The sequence below is a fragment of the Diabrotica virgifera genome, chromosome 4 (assembly GCF_917563875.1).
Source record: "Diabrotica virgifera virgifera chromosome 4, PGI_DIABVI_V3a".
In the NCBI taxonomy this organism is placed as follows: domain Eukaryota; kingdom Metazoa; phylum Arthropoda; class Insecta; order Coleoptera; family Chrysomelidae; genus Diabrotica; species Diabrotica virgifera.
In genome coordinates, this window is record NC_065446.1 from 229,186,936 (window position 1) to 229,204,343 (window position 17,408).

General features: G+C 33.7%; 1 protein-coding gene across 1 annotated transcript in view; it reads left to right on the plus strand.

The window, feature by feature from the left end:
* The window catches only part of LOC114327398 (sulfide:quinone oxidoreductase, mitochondrial), a 52,693-nt gene extending 35,742 nt beyond the window's left edge, over positions 1-16,951 (plus strand). The window contains exons 6-7 of the mRNA XM_028276006.2: positions 11,137-11,323; positions 13,040-16,951. Coding sequence (XP_028131807.1) covers positions 11,137-11,323; positions 13,040-13,362 — 510 coding nt within the window. The 3' untranslated portion in view covers positions 13,363-16,951. The remainder of the gene's footprint in view (positions 1-11,136; positions 11,324-13,039) is intronic.
* The last annotated feature ends 457 nt before the right edge of the window (positions 16,952-17,408 follow it).

Genomic DNA, 17,408 nt, shown 5'->3' on the forward strand with positions numbered 1-17,408 from the left:
CAAATTCCGATAACCAAAGCTACCTGAATACGCCTCATCGTTGTCTCAGGTAAATTCAATCTCGTACCTAGAAAGCTGCTAACGCCATCTATTTCTAAAACCACTGGTGTCGTACATAAACGCTCATTTAGTTTCGTATCTTCCAGTACATTCATCAGTCAACGGTTATATGTTTAATACCATTAATTAAAGTAAAATGTTTAAATTCTTGCGATGTTAGCTGCGGGCCGTTATCGCTGACAAGTACTTCCGGTAAACCATACCGAGCAAAACACTCCCTAAGTTTAGCAATCGTAGCCATTGAGGTGATTGAAGACATTGGACAAACTTCTACCCATTTAGAAAAAGCATTCAAAATTATAAGAAAATGAGTTTTTCGTGTTTCGGCAAAATCTATATGCACGCGTGACCAAACATTTTGAGGAATGCTCCAGCCTTGTAAGGGAATCTTAGGAGGATCTGCCTGCATGTGCTGACAAGGAATGCAGTTCTTGCTGAGAACTTCAATTTCTGTATTTAATGATGGCCACCAAATATAAGACCTAGCTAATAATTTCATCTTAACTATACCAAAGTGAGCTGAATGCAATTCATTCAGTAATTTATTTCGCATTTTACTAGGAACAATTACTCTTTGTCCCCACAATAAGACGCCATCTTCAATAGATATTTCATTTCGTTTAAGGAAATAGAGTTTAATTTCTAATTCAACATTTGTGGGCCATTTGGCCATAACATATTTAGTTACACGAGACAAAATCGGATCTAATTCTGTTTCTTTCCTTATATCACTCACATTAATACGAATTTCTTCGCTTTCTGCTAAATAATTTAAATTAACAGTTTCCTCTATATTAAACTTAGAAGAATCTAGCCTTATCGACTTATTTGAAGGCAATCTACTTAAAAAGTCTGCTACATTTTTTTGTGTCGATACATGCTTTATACATATTATAATTGAAACCACTTAAAAATACTGCATATCGCTGCAATCTATTTGCCGTCGTAACCGGTATCCCATTTTTAGGGCCAAAAATGGATACTAACGCCTTGTTATCTGTGATTAAATTGAACTCCTTCCCATATAAAAATTGGTAGAAACGTTTGATTCCTCACACTATAGCAGTTGCTTCTTTATCTAGAGTCGAATAAGCCTTTTCGGTATCGCTGAGCGTTCTACTAGCAAAATAGATTGGTTTCTCGCTACCATCTTTTAAACTATGCGAGAGAACAGCTCCGATCCCATAATCTGAACTATCAACCGTTAAATTTAATTCTAAGGTTGGGTCGTAATGAACTAATACTAGATCTGAAGCTAACATTTGTTTAATAGTGTCAAAAGCTAATTGGCATTCTTCATCCCAGTGCCAAACTACATTTTGTTTTAAAAGCTTATATAAACAATGAACAATGTTTGGGAGATTTGGAATGAATCGATTATAATAATTTATACTTCCCAAAAACGATTTTAGTTGTGTCACATTCGTAGGTTCTGGGATTTCCTCAATAGTCCGAATTTTATCTTGACTTTTATGCAAGCCCCTTTTATCAATTATAAATCCAAGATAAGATACTGATTCCGCGAAAAACGTACATTTTTCTTTTTTTACTGTAAGACCACATTTTTGTAAAATCGCTAAAACTTTACACAAATTCTTAGTGTGTTCTTCCCTATTCCTTCCTGTAATTAGAATATCATCTAAAAAATAGATATACTTGGCATATTGAGAAATATTTGTTCCATAATACGTTGGAACTGGGATGGACCTGATACAACTCCGTACGGTAGACGATTAAATGCAAATAATCCCTTATGAGTACTAATAACCGTATATTTCCGAAAATATGGATGAATCACAACTTGATGATAAGCTTGACTCAGGTAAATTTTAGAAAACTCTTGACCACCCTGTAAATTAGCAAATAAATCATCGATCCGTCGTAACGGATATTTATCCGCTTCGATAAAAGGATTGATAGTTATTTTGAAATCACCACAAATCCTAACACCCCCATCATTTTTTAAAATCGGTACTATGGGTGTTCCCCATTCCGAAAATTCAACTGCAGATATAATGCCCTCCTGGACCATTTTATCTAATTCCATCTCTACCTTGTTTCTTAAAGAAAAAGGAACCACTCTGGGTTTAAAAAATTTAGGTCTGGCATCTGGTTTAATATTAAATTTTAACTGAAATTTATTAAATGTGCCCAATTTGTCAGAAACTACAGTGGGAAAATCTTTCATTAACCACCCCATTATTTCATTATTTTTATCTGCTTCAATAAAATTTAGTTCCCTGAAACCCATATTATAACACCTAATAAAATTTCTACCTAGCGAGGCTGGAGTTTCTCGATGCATAACATAAAAATCCAAATTATTTGTTTGTTTTGAAAAAGTTACTGGTAAGTTAATTTTGCCCTTAGGATGAACCTTATCTCCCGAAAAATTAACTAACGATACATTAACTTGAGATAACGGTTGTGTATTAAAATATTTGTTATATATACTAAAAGCATTGCTAAAAGGTAGGACAGAGACCGCGGCGCCCGAATCTAATTCAAATTTAAACATTTTACCTCTAATACTGATATCAATATAAATTGGCGGATCATTATTTGCTGATATACATAATACAGATGATTCAGTTCCTTCTTCCAATAAATTTAAAAATCTATTTCTACATACCCGTTTTAAGTGTCCTCGAACGTTACATAAATTGCAGATATAATCCTTATAGGGACATGCTGAAGGCGGATGTCTTTTAGCACACCTGAAACACTTTTGAACACTACCACTGAACTCATCACGATTAAAATCCGAACTATGTCTCTGCATCCCTGAAGTTGAAGGTCTAGTCTCCTTAAATCGACGTTCTTGTTGATGTGCTCTGCCATCCCGACGCTGTGATACTTGCAATATTTTCTTACTGCAACTTCCACTCGTTATTTGACACACCTCTCTTTCTTGCACTGGTTCCACTTTCACCACACCTCTGCTATCTACTTCGTTAATGCCAGTTATTGCTGCTTCTTCAATTTGTGCTGTTTCCATAGCTTTATTAAATGTGATATCTGACTTCAGTGCAAATAGCGTATTCTTTACTTTTCCATCATTATATTTTGAAATAAACATATCTGTTAATTTCGTTTCCAAATTATTTCCAAATTCACAAGTACCGGCTAGTTTTTTTAAACGTACACTCCAATCTTGTACGCTTTCACTTTTTGATTTCGAAGCACCATAAAACTTTGCCCTTTCTACCCACACTAAACAAGTTTTGTTATAGTAGCTATCTAGGCTTTTTACAATGACATTAAATTCACATTCTTCAGGTTTTTTAGGCACGGACAAGTCGGATAATAAGATATAAGCTTCTTCTGAAAGGCTATAAACAAAATAGTTCTTTTAATATTAACATCTGTAATTTCTTTAGCGATGAAATATTGTTCTAGTCTTTTTATAAACACATTCCATTCACAAATTCTGGGATTAAATTCCAAATTTAACGATAAATCTAATTTTCCGTCTTTCGACATTTTGTATTCACTTATACACACTTTAAAAACGTTTTTATCCTCGTCGCCATGAAATATTCGGCACAAAAACACTTGGATGAACCCAAAACAAATCTTTATTTGACTACATATCAAATACAACTGGTTAATTCTTTTACCTGTAAACTAACTAAAATATAATGCGATAATTATAATTAGCAATACATGAGCGTCGCCAGTGGGGTTTATAATTACATGGCCAATACATTACATACACTATACAATAAAATCCAATAATCGAGAAAAGCGACAAAGTGATAACGTGATGTTAATAATATACTGTTACTATGAAACGAATAGATACGTTTTGAATACCTTTAACAAGCGTAATCTTTGTTTACATGCACTCCATGTCTTATTTAAATTTAGTGTAGTAAGATCGAAAAATTGTAGCATTTTTAGATTGCACAAATCTAATTTCTTGTTTTTGTCTTTTGTCTAATCTTTCTATTGTTTTGAAGCTATTTTCTTGTGGCATCCTATGTAATTTACTATTTTAGTTGGGAATAAGTCAAATTTTAGATTGAATTTACAGTCCCTGCTCAATTTATTAGACTCACCTTAGAAAAAGCAGTTTTTTAATTTCAAGCACCTTAAAAGTATCTTCACAGTGATATGGAACTGCTAATTGGGTTAAATAATAATTACTTAATAATTGTGATACATAATTTAAGTTAAAAATGGTAAAATTTTTTTTGAATTGTGAAAACTTGACAGATGGTAATAGAATGTGCTAAAAATGCACAAGGACTCGACTTTTTCAACTTTAGTTTTTTAGTTAAATTAGTGATTGGTGTTCAGTTTTCGTAAAATTTCAGTGTTGAGTGCTAATATTGTTCTATATTAATGTTTATTTTAATTTGTTTAATTTATTTTAAGATATTAATACAAATATGTTCATTTTTAAAAGACGAATATCTCGGATTGAAATTTTTTCATATGAGTGATTGTAAAAATCTGCTGTTAAGCAAATCTCTTCTGTTACATTAGAAAATACCACATGTATCAAAGATAAATAGCAAAAAAATATGGCATATCTTTATCGTCAGTTCGAAGGTTGAGCTAAAAAATTAAAAGACACATCCTGTTACATCGCGCATCGGTTTGGAGGGGTCGGTATGGCCGAAATATTTCAGTCACCCCCAGAGGGCAACGAATTTTAAAGAATTTGGCTGTAAAACACAGAAGAGTCACCCATAGCGATATAACCAATAAATTGAAAGAATCAGAGTGTTCAGTATAGGAGTTCACTGTACGCCGAAATTTGTACAGTATGGGATTCAAATGTCATAAGCCAGTTAAGGAACCAAAACCATCACCACAAATGTCAAAGAAACGCTTTGTTTCGGTCAATTTGCACAAAAATTATATAACAATAGAGTCTTTATGCAAATTGGCCCAAACTAAGCGTTTTTTGAGCATTTGTTGTGCTAGTTGGTTATTTTCTTTGTTCCTCAACTGGCCTATGAGATTTGAATCCCATACTTTACAAATTTCGGCTTACAGTGGACTCTGATACTGAACACTCTGATTCTTCCAATTTATTCCGTATATTACAATGGGTGACTCTTCTGTTTTTTACAGCCAAATTCTTTAAAATTCTTTGCTCTCTGGGGGTGACTGAAATCTTTCTACCGTACCGACCCCTCCAAACCGATGTAACAGGATGTTTCTCTTTAAGGTTTTGACTCAACCTTCGAACTGACGATAAAGATATGCCATATTTTTTTGCTATTTCTCTTTTATGCATGTAATATTTTCTAAAAGAGCAGTAACAGAAGAGAGCAGAAAAGATTTGGTCAACAAAAAGATCTTTACAATCACCCATATGAAAAAATTCCAAACGAAGACATTCGTCTTTTAGAAATTAACATATTTTTATCAATATGTTAAAATAAATTAAACAAATTAAAAACTAACATTAATAAAGACTAATATTAACACTTACTACTGCAAATTTTACGAAAATTTGAATATCAACTACTAATTTAATTAAAAAAGTAAAGTTAAAAAAGTCGAGTCATTGCACCCTTTTAGCCCATTCTATTGCCATCTGCAAGTTTTCATAATTCAATCAAAAAGTCTCACCATCTTTAACTTAATTGTGTAGCACGATTATTAGGTAATTGTTATTTAACCCATTCAGCAGTACCGTATGACTTTAAACATACTTTTAAGGGGTTCAAAGAAAAAAAACTGATATTTCTAGGGTGTATAATAAATTGAGCAGGGACTGTAAGTTTATTTGACGTTTCGATTTCCACTTCGGAAATAGTCAAATAAACTTAATTTCAAATTAAAATTGTGGCTTTTTCCCAACTAAAATAGTACATTACCTAATCTTTCCAAGCACTATGCAGTGATCTGAGTCAGTATTCGTTGCGCGATTTGTTCTTACATCTGTTATCGATGATTAACTTATTTTGATGACCAGTATGTGATTGATCTGCGATTCTCTTTTCCCATCTGGCGGTCTCCATGGTTTTTAGTGCTTTGTACGATGTTTAAATTTCGTGTTATTTATAGTCATGTTCGTTGTATCTCCCAACAGGCTAAGTCTGTATCCATTATCATTCTTTGCTCTTTCGCTGAATATGCTTTTTGTAGCTACATTAGAGATATAATCTTCTTTACCTATTTGGTCATTAAAATCACACATTTTATCACTTTTGGTTTAAGTTTGTATAATTTTTTTAATGTGAATCTTAAGTTCATTCATCCATCCATCCATCCAATGGCACTACGGCCTAAACCGAGCTTTGGCCTCCTTAAGCACGCTTCTCCAATCATTTAGATTTACTGTGTTCTGTCCCATGAACACGTTTTTAAGAGGTTTTTGGTATCCTCATCTACTTTGTCTTCCCATCTCTTTTTTGGTCTTCCAACGAGTCTTTTTCCTTGTAAGTTCATTCATAATATTACTAAAATAAACTAAAGTGTTGTTGTTTATTAAATAAACTAAAAAGTTCATTCATGGCTTCATATAATTTACATCTCCGGACGCTATCATACGCTGACTATTGTTTCATTGCCACTACCAGTAAATCATTACTATACTTTTTCTCATGAGCATCTTTCAGTGCGTCACAGTTTTTCGATTTCTTGCTAACGCATTAAATTTTTTGTGACAGAAAAAAAGGCACGTCTGTGATTACAGACATTTATAACATTTATTCTAGTTGTCGATAGATGGCGCTATAACCGAAAAAAAATTATTTACGAATTATATATCTACGAATATAATCTGTACAATTTATAAGACTATACAAATAAAAGAAAATACCATTTTATAAATGCAATAAACACAATTGATTTGTTTTTATGCCAAATTGCAAATAAAATGTGACAACTGTCAGATTTAACTAAAATGTCATCTCACTAAAATGTATATTATCACGGACTTACCTTTTTTCCTATCATTTGTGACGCACTGAAAAATGCTCATAAAAAGAAGCACAACAGTAATTCTACGCATCGTCGTATGTAAGCCTCCCTTAGGTGTGTAAATTAATCTCTCTTCCTTTTACATAATTGATGGATTCGATCGTTACTTGATGGAAGTTCATTTTATCTAACAATAAAACACTGAAAACGTTTGTTTTCTATACTTTCACAAAATTTATTACAACTATGTGACTACAGTTTTATGTGAGTTTACAATAGAAACCGAACAGTATAAGTCCATAAACTTTCTAGATGTAACAATTACCAGACTACACAACAAACATGAGTTCTCCGTATATCATAAACCTACCCATACTGACACAACTATACACAATTCATCATCCCATCCTACACAACACAAATTAGCAGCCTACCATAGCATGATACATAGACTGACAGAAATTCCCGTGTCAAAAATAATTTCGAGATAGAACTGAACATCATTAAACAAATGGCAGTAAACAATGGCTATAACAAACAAACAATTAACAAAATTTTAAACCAAAAACTCCATAAGAAAGCCCTGCAATTAGTCTATCCACCACCACAGAAAGAACCCAGTGCCTTCTGCTCTATCACATATACTGGCAAGATAACAACAAAAATAGCCAGATACATAAAAAAGAAAGGAATGACTTTCAGAACTAACAACAACTTAAGCAGATATATTAAGAACAGTAAGAGCTGAAAGAGAAGACAACTACAGAGTGATGTTTACAAACTAACTTGTGGCGACTGTCCGAAAACTTACATCGGTCAAACTGGCAGAACCTTTGACAAACGGATAGCAGAATACAAAACAAAAGGGCTTTCAACAATAGAAAACAGACACTTCTACATACGCACTTCACCTTCTAGATCTCACGAGAGCGAGAGAGGATCAAGGTGGATAGACTTGTACTGGATTGATGGGACTAAACGACGGACGAAGTATATATGTGTATATGTATTTGTGTGTACTATGTATGTTTGAATGTGTGTATGTGTAAATATGTATATTTTAAGCATGACATCATATAGATAATTATTTGCCTGTTGTATACATTGTTTTCTTTTCTTTTTTCTTTTATCCTTTTGGAAAAGTTATCTGAGCTGTATTAGGCATGACAGACTGTCCCGCTGCACTCGAAGTTACATCCGCCAAGGAATTTGTACTGTGTGTACCGGGGGAGAAGGGGGTGGACTTTAGTTGGTAGGCAGTTAGCCAGAGGGTGCCCGTAGGCAGGACTTCTTAGGGGGAAATGCATGGGGGTAAACTCATCCTTTCTGAATCCAACACACGCTTAGCCATCCTTAAGTGGACACGGCTAGGTACGGTATTTAGAATATTTACCACCTCCTCAAAAAAAACCTTCTAGTCTAGATCATAATCATTCTTTTAATGAACAGTTTCAAATTCTGCATATTCAAAATAAAGACCTTAAGCTATCTTTATTAGAATCTATGGAAATTAATAAATTGAAAAATACAAATATAATTGTGCAGGACGCTTCACCAGTGGTTAAATGGACCTGGTGAATATCTCTTGTCCGTCACACAAGAGGGGGACCAGCTTCTTTAGTGGTTGATAATTAGACTCTGATAATCTTTGTCGAGTCGAAGCAAGGTGTAAATCGGTGTTGAAATGATTGAAAAACGTGTGTTTACTACAAAAAAACACACATAAATTTGCTATGTACAATTGATAGTAAAATGAACCGCGATTTGAGAGTCCGAGAAAAAAACCGAGTAATGGTAATAAGAGAATGCGAGCCGTGAAGTGAGAATGTAATCATTCGAGAGAAATTCTGAGTAGAGTTAAAAACGCGAGCGTCTAGCCATCAGGGTGGCTAACAAGTTACTGAGAACTAAACCCGACTGAAACATAAGGATTCTTCTTTCCTTCGGGTTTTGCAAAAAAGAAGGGATACTCATTTATCAAAGTCCTATGCGTGTCTAATTTACTTTTCAGAAATAAAGAGAAGCTCTAATTCTGTCCTGTAGCGACAAAAGGCCATTATTGATTTTAGGAAACATAAATCCGACATCGAGACAGCTTAAAATCACACATGGTCAAGTTAAAGGTATAGAGATTGTTCTTAATTTCGACCGAGCCTGTGGGAAACAGAATGTATCTTAGAATCGAATGTTTTCATAGTGCAAGGCTCCTTGTATCGCCGACTCAAAAAGAGAGGCCACCGGAGACGCAAATGCTTTCTCGGAATTAGTTAATTTGGAAACTACAAAAGGCAGATGTGTTCGTTTTGCGACGAATTTTATTAAGAATATATAAGTAGAAATTATAATTATCGTTATTTTGGAACATTTTCTAACAATAATTCTGAATGACCAACTCGAGACAAACAGCTCCCCACTCCGCAACCTCTTCAGTTAAAGACTTTAAAAAGGCAAACAAATAGTAAACTAAATCACTTGAGAAAGGCACTCTGCCGAAACAGCTGTAGTCACATAGTTGTAATAAATTTTGTGGAAGTATAGAAAGAAAAACGTTTTCAATGTTCTCTTCCTTTTTTTCGCATTCATTCATGACCAGCCATTCTCTTGATGTCATCAGTCCATCCGGCTTGAGGTCTATTTGTTTGAGGAATACAGTAGAACATCGATTATCCGTCAGGGCACCGGACCAAGGGTATGACGGATAATCGAAAAGACGGTTAACAGAACATTAAAAAAAAATTAAAAATTCATAGTACAACTCTCAAATTTCATTTGTATGGTTTGTTTGACAATATAAGAGGGATTTGTGTTCGTACAATCGAATCAATTTAAAATATTCTGAAATCCGTGTTTGTTTTAATGTTGCGTCACATTTTGCGGCTGAATTTCTTAATCGGTATAAGATCATGCAATCTACTTTATTGGCTTCTTCTTGTTGAGAATACCACTCGATCAATTATTGCATATGCGATGCAGCTTCTCTAGATTATTTACGCAAATCTATGTCAGTTACAAAAGGTCCAACAACATAGCTATAGTCAAATTCCAAGTCTGTGTCAGCTTCTGAAATTGCTTGGTCCGCCTTTGTGGCCATTTCAACGATTTCTTTATCTGTCAGCAATGGATAGCCGTGTGTGACCTCATCACAAACTAAATTATTTTTTTTTTATTTTTTTACATTTACAATTTTTGCTTATGTAGTCAATACAACTTCTGTATGTACCCTGACGGTTAAGAGAGGTGACGGTTAATGGAGAGACGGATAATCGAGGTTCCACTGTATTATGTTCTTCTTCTTCCTTCTTGTATGGAGGCTTCAAAGCCTGATTCTTCTTCAATATTAGCCTCCTAAATTGTTTAAACTATCGCACCATCTTTTTCTTGGTCCGTCAATACTTCTTCGTCCATTTGGTGACTTATCTCGTGCTATTCGTACTATCCTATCCTCTGCCATTCTACTAATGTGTCCGTTCCACTCCTGTTTCCGTTTTGTAACCCATCCGATTATGTCTTCTACATTGCATGCTCTTCTTATGTTTTCGCTTCTCTCCCTATCCAACAGACTTTTCCCTGATATTCGTCAGAGTATTTTCATCTCTGTTGTTTCTAGTAGTCGTCTCGTTTTAGATGTGACAGGTCTTGTCTCCGCCGTGTATGTCAATATAGGTCTAATTGCTACTTTATAGAGTCTTGCTTTTGTGTCTTGTCTTAGGTGTTTGTTCTTCCAGATTGTGTCATTAAGAGATCCCGCCGTTTTACTTGCTTTTAAGCTTTGTTGTCGTACTTCTTTAACATCTCCGTAACTAGTTATATCTATTCCCAGATATCTAAACCTTGCTTCCTGCTTTATTATTTTCCCATCAATTTCGATTTTACATCGTAGTGGGTATTTGGATATTGTCATACATTTGGTTTTTTCTGATGATATTATCATATTGTATTTCTTGGCTGTTGTATTGAAGATGTGTGTTAATCTTTGGATATCTTCTTCTGTCTCTGCGATTAATGCGGCGTCGTCTGCATAACATAATATTTGGATTTCTTTGTTCCCCATTCTGTAACCATGACCTTTACGTACTGCTTCTATTATTTCGCCCATTATGATATTAAAGAGCAGTGGGCTTAACGAGTCACCTTGTCTGACTCCGCTTGCATATCATCAAATAATACACTATTTGAATTTGTTGCTTTTAGTTCTCCATGCTCCATGCTGTACCTCCAATGGCTACACCAGAGTCTTTATCCAAAAACAAAAAAATATGCAACGAGGCTGGTTTTGTCGATGTTCACAAATACACCATGCAACATGTCAAGTATCCGAACATTTTTACCATTGGGGATTGCAGTTCGACTCCAAATTCAAAAACTGCTGCAGCTGCAGGTAAATATATTTTTTTAAATGATGTGATATATAAGTTCTTGTATTTTTTATTATATGCATGTACATTTATGTAGAGAAGACAAGAGAAAGAAGACAAGACAAAAGAAATTAAGAGGCGAATAGAAATAGCGAGACAATCATTGATCAAAATGAAAAAGTTCCTATGTCGCCGGGATAAATTTGAAATTAAGAACGAGAATGTTAAGGTGCTTTGTTTTCTCCGTACTGTTGTACGGAATGGAAGCTTGGACACTGAAAAAGATAAACGTCAAAAACATTGAGGCATTCGAGATGTGGTGATACAGGAGAATGTGGAAAATACCATGGACAGATAACAGATAGAGTAACAAATCAAGATGTTTTGCTGAAGATGGGAAAGGAATGCGAAGTCATAGAAACAATACAAACGAGAAAACTGGAATATTTAGGCCACCTAATGCGAGGGAAAAAAGTACTCCCTGCTAAGGGTCATAATCCAAGGAAAAATCTCGGGAAAGAGAAATGTGGGACGTAGGAGGATTTCCTGGTTACGATATTTAAGGGAGTGGCACGGGTGCAGTTCAATACAATTGTTCAGAGCTGCAGCCAACAAAGTTGAGATTGCTGTGATGGTAGCCAACCTTCGATAGGAGACGGTACTGCAAGAAGAAGACATTCATGTATTGAAAAGAAATCTTATCGCCTACCTTCATTTCAACGTCTTTTCTGTAGGTAAAGTGGCCTCGCCCACGTCCACTTAATTCCTCTACGTCATGAGCATGGGCCACCTGCGTGTTTGGCGCTGTGTTATGTATTGTTGTGCCATTTTGTTTACTGCATCAATAGCTCCTCTATCACTCTATCGTACTTGGTTTGCCACTTTTTGGTTAAATTCCGGATCATCGTTGTCTATCAAAATCTTAGTTCCTCTTCGGTACAAAATACGAGAATAGAGAAATTTAGATGAACAAGCAAGTAGGTATCACTTGAAGTGGCAAAAACCAACTTACTACACTCAACAAGACTTATGAAGAAATTGAAATATAAACTGAATCCACCAAAACAAACAATTCTTACACGTGTATTGGCGGAGTGATAAATACTCATACACAAGAAGCCGCACCGACTCTAGTAAAATTTTGCGGATTGTATTACTATCTTAAACAAGAGAATCGTAAAATTGTAACATAATCTCTCGAGAACACACTTGAGAAAGTATAAGTTTGAAACTACAAACATATATTATGGAAAACATTAACGACGGTGTATTTGCACCCCACAGTCACTTTTCAAAAAAATAGCACCTAAACGCGAAGAGTTTTAAATGTTGTTCTGAAGCTATTTCTTTGTGGCATTTTGGTAATTAACTATTCTAAATGAGAAATAAGCCACAATTTAACTAGAAAAATGATTGTATTAACGATTCAACGTCCACATCGGACGTCGTTTTAAATGATGTATTGGGTGGAACATGTTTATAATTGAATTTAATGCAAATAAAAAAAAATGGACAAAAATATATTAAAAAACATAGGTGAGAAATAGAAGGTTTGGGGTGCAGCTGCACTCCGCACAGGCTTATGAGGGTTAACAAAGCATTCTTAAATTAGATCTATTTCAATACTTGGGATTTAAAAGTATGTACCAAAATTTGGTGGTGGAGACTAAGGGTTAAAACTTAAACATCGTTGTCTATTTAATACCAAAGAAAGTTTTTAATAACCATATTATTTTTAGCTGCACAGACTGCAGTGGTATTCAAAAACCTATGCGCAGTAATGAAAGGCCAAGACCTTTGCAAGACTTACGATGGCTACGCGTCCTGTCCACTGGTTACAGGTTATGGTAAATGCATTTTGGCCGAGTTCGACTACGATCTACAACCGCTCGAGACCTTTCCATTCAGCCAAGATAGAGAATTGAAAACAATGTATATTTTAAAGAAAAACTTTATGCCAGAACTATATTGGCATGTGATGCTCAACGGATACTGGAACGGACCTGCTCTGTTTAGAAGGATAATGCATCTTCAGTTGACTGATAAGAAAAATGACTCATAGAATTAGATGTACGTGTTTAAGGGTAGGTGGTAGCTTAACAGATAACTTGCTATAACTCAGTGAATTTTATATTTTTTTCATTGTATGTGCAATATGTGCAATAATAATATGTGCAAATAAGAGCAATGTGTGCTTTTAACAATTAAATAGTGCTCTCTAACGCAAGTGAATAACTCTCTCCCCCTCTCAATATCTATCCCAATATTAGAACGTTGTCACTATCCCATTTTTTGGGCACTCCTTCAAGCTTTTTCTGACTAGATATTCATAACAGAAATATTGGTTCATATTTTGGCACAAAGTGAGGTTTTTGATTTTGAGTTCTAAAAATGTTAAAAAAACCGAATTTGATGTTATACAGGGTGTTAGTAAATAAGTATTAAAAAACTTTAAGGGCTAATTCTACATGAAAAAATAATGCCGGTTTGCTCTATAAACATAATATGTCAGCAAATGCTTCGTTTCCGAGATACGGGATGTTGAAATTTTTATTTCAAACTGCCAATTTATTTATTACTCTATGACCAGTTGAGCTATGAAAATGAAATTTGGTCAGTTTTAGGAGATAGTTATTGCGTATTTTTTAACACATAATTAAGAATTTTGTATTCATCATTGGCGCGCATACGGGTAAGTCTGAATTTTTTTAAAGAAAAAAATAGTACGCCACTAAGATATTTCAAATTAAAAATTATTTTTAAATTTCACGTTTAATTTTTGATAAAAATCCTTTCTTGCCTTTTTTTCATATGGTGCACCGCTTTTGTGCAGAAAAATAAAACATCTTGACGCGTATTTTTCATTTTTTAATACATTATCAAGAAATATCCAATATAATAATACTTAACTGGAACAATAACAGAAAATATTACTAAGAAGATTTTAACTAGGTGCAGAGCTACAACAAATGTTAAAAATGACCTTTAGAGGTTACAGAAAAATTTTATATTATAATTGGCGCGCGTACGGGTAATGATCTGAATTTTTTTAAGAAAAAAATAGTATGCCACTGAGATATGTCAAACTAAAAATCATTTCTGAATTCCTCGTTCAACTTACGACAAAAATCTTTCTTGCCTTTTTTTCATACGATGCGCCGTTTTTATACAAAAAAATAAAACATCTTAACGCTTACAAAGTATTTGAGGTAGTTTTCATATGCATAGAAACTTAATTCAAATACTTTGTAAACGTTAAGATGTTTTATTTTTTTGCATAAAAACGGCGCCGCATATGGAAAAAAGTCAAGAAAGATTTTTTGTCGTAAATTGAACCAGCAATTCAAAAATGATTTTTAATTTTACATATCTCAGTGGCGTACTATTTTTATCTTAAAAAATTCAGACATTACCCGTACGCGCGCCAATGACGAATATAAAATTTTTCTTTAACCTCTAAAGGAGGTAATTTTTAACATATGTTGTAGCTCTGCACCTAGTTAAAATCTTATTAGTAATATTTTCTGTTATTGTTCCAGTTTAGTATTATTATATTGGATATTTCTTGATAATGTATTAAAAATGAAAAATACGCGTCAAGATATTTTATTTTTCTTCATAAAAACGGTGCACCATATGAAAAAAGGCAAGAAAGGTTTTTTATCAAAAATTAAACGTGGAATTTAAAAATAATTTTTAATTTGAAATATCTCAGTGGCGTACTATTTTTCCTTTAAAAAAATTCAGACCATTACCCGTATGCGCGAAAATGATAAATACAGAATTCTTAATTGTGTGTCAAAAAATGCGCAATAACTACCTCCTAAAACTGACGAAATTTCATTTTCATAGCTCAACTGGTCTTAGAGCAATAAATAAATTGGCAGTTTGAAATAAAAATTTCAACACCCCGTATCTCGGAAACGAAGCTTTTGCGGACATATGTTTATAAAGCAAACTGGCATTATTTTTTCATGTAGAATCAGCCCTTAAAGTTTTTCATACTTATTTACTAACACCCTGTATATGTCCTTATATTATGACATATTGTCAATCACATTGGAGAGCAGAGTGTGGATACGGATCCATACACCACATCTGAAGATGTAGAAACACTGCTATATAATATTTTTCTTGTGCGTTGATTTATACATATGTTAAAGTTACAGCTGCATAGTAAGTGTTTGAGTTGTATGTTTTTTTGAAATTGAACTTCTTTTTTCTCTTTCCATCATCCGTTAACCATATTCCTAAGTATTAATATGTGGTTATTCTTTCATCACTGATTCGGTCGACATGTCCGTCCAGTTCCATTTCAGTTTGACAATTTGGGAAATTACATCGGTAACTCCTGTTCTTCGTCTTGTCTTCATTTCTAACTCGGTTACGAAGCTATATATACAGCATTAACCTTTCCATTTTTCTCTAGGCCATAGGTCATCACAGGTACCACACATTGGTCAAATGTTTTACGTTTTAAAGAAATTGGTATATCGCTTTTAAAGATGTCTTTAAGTTTTCCAGAGGCTGCCCATGCTAAGTTTATTCTTCTTCGTAGTTCGCATGTTTGGTTGTCTCTTGTGATCTTTATTTCGTGTCCAAGGTATTTGTATTTTTCCATCAGCTCTACTTCGTTGTCTTCAATATTGATATTTCCCTAGGTACTAGGTTTATCATGAATTTTTTTTTGGAGATGTTTATTTTAAGATCCACACTGGCACACACTAACTGAAGTTGATGTAGCATTCATTGTACATATCTCCTTGAGGTTGTCAGAGAACAAAACTATGTCGTCAACGATGTTACCTCTGAAGAATAATGTGTGATACATCTGAATATTGGGAGTGGGGGGAGTACAGTTGTATAAATGGGATTGCTTCAACAGACGAGTGCTAAAATAACGTTATAAGTCGATAAAGATTTCCGAATAACCTAATAAGAGAAGGTATTATGTTGATTTAATGAAAACATGTGATATTCTAGATATGGCTGTGAGCGACTTCAACGACAAGATCGTAGAACACGGTAATTAAAAATAAAGTAATTAAAAGACGAATAACATATCACGAAAATCATTACTTTTTTTTAATAAATTCATTCGACATATTTGTAAAATTTTTACTGTTTTTACACTGTAAAACTGTGTATTCGTCAGATGTTAGGTTAGGATAGGATTATTAACTTAGGTCTGAAAAATAAGTAATAGTCGAAACGATAAATCGAAAAAAGTAAATACTTTCTGTTTACTTTCTGTCTAAACTGTTGTAAATTTATTTTTCAAATCATAAAATTTTAAAGGATATTTATTTTTCAGTTAGAAGTTAATAATCCTTAACCTATTTTTTTAGAGTATAGTTTGAATCTGTTTACTGTATATAAAAATACACAATAATTTATGTGAATCCACTTGATTATTTAAAAATTTCACATCAATATTTCATCAATTTCATCTTATTTTCACTAAAAAATATGTTAATTAGAAGATGAGTTATGCCAGGTTAGTTAAGCGAAGGTTTTTGGTAAAGATATTTTTCTAAAAGTATTAATTATAGAACAAATGCTTATATTGTTAAGATGTGCTTTATATAAATTTAGCGTTATATATTTACAACATGTATTTTATAAATAAATAATATATTGGAAAACTGTTAGTTTGTTACTTTTATTTGTTTATTTATTTTTCTTTAACACATTGACGCGGATATATATTTAAGTCTGCTTCTGTATTTTATGATGGATATACCAACACCAGCATGAAACTCTTTTTGGCTTCCGAAGGACTACCTACTAAGACTGAAGAACTACGAAAAGTTCTACTAGAATTTAACGATGTCTATGGAATTGGTGGACCTATAAAAGAATTTTTTTAGACCTTTGAAAAATTTTTGAAGACCTTTGAACTTACAATTAAAGAAAGAAAACTACAGTATCTCGGACATGTGATGCGGGGCGAGAAGTATGGCATCCTGCGACTCATAATGCAAGGAAAGATAGATGGCAGAAGAAGCATCGGAAGAAGACGAATTTCATGGCTGAAGAATCTGCGAGAATGGTTTGGATACAGCTCAAAACAACTATTTAGAGCTACTGCCTCAAAAATTAAAATAG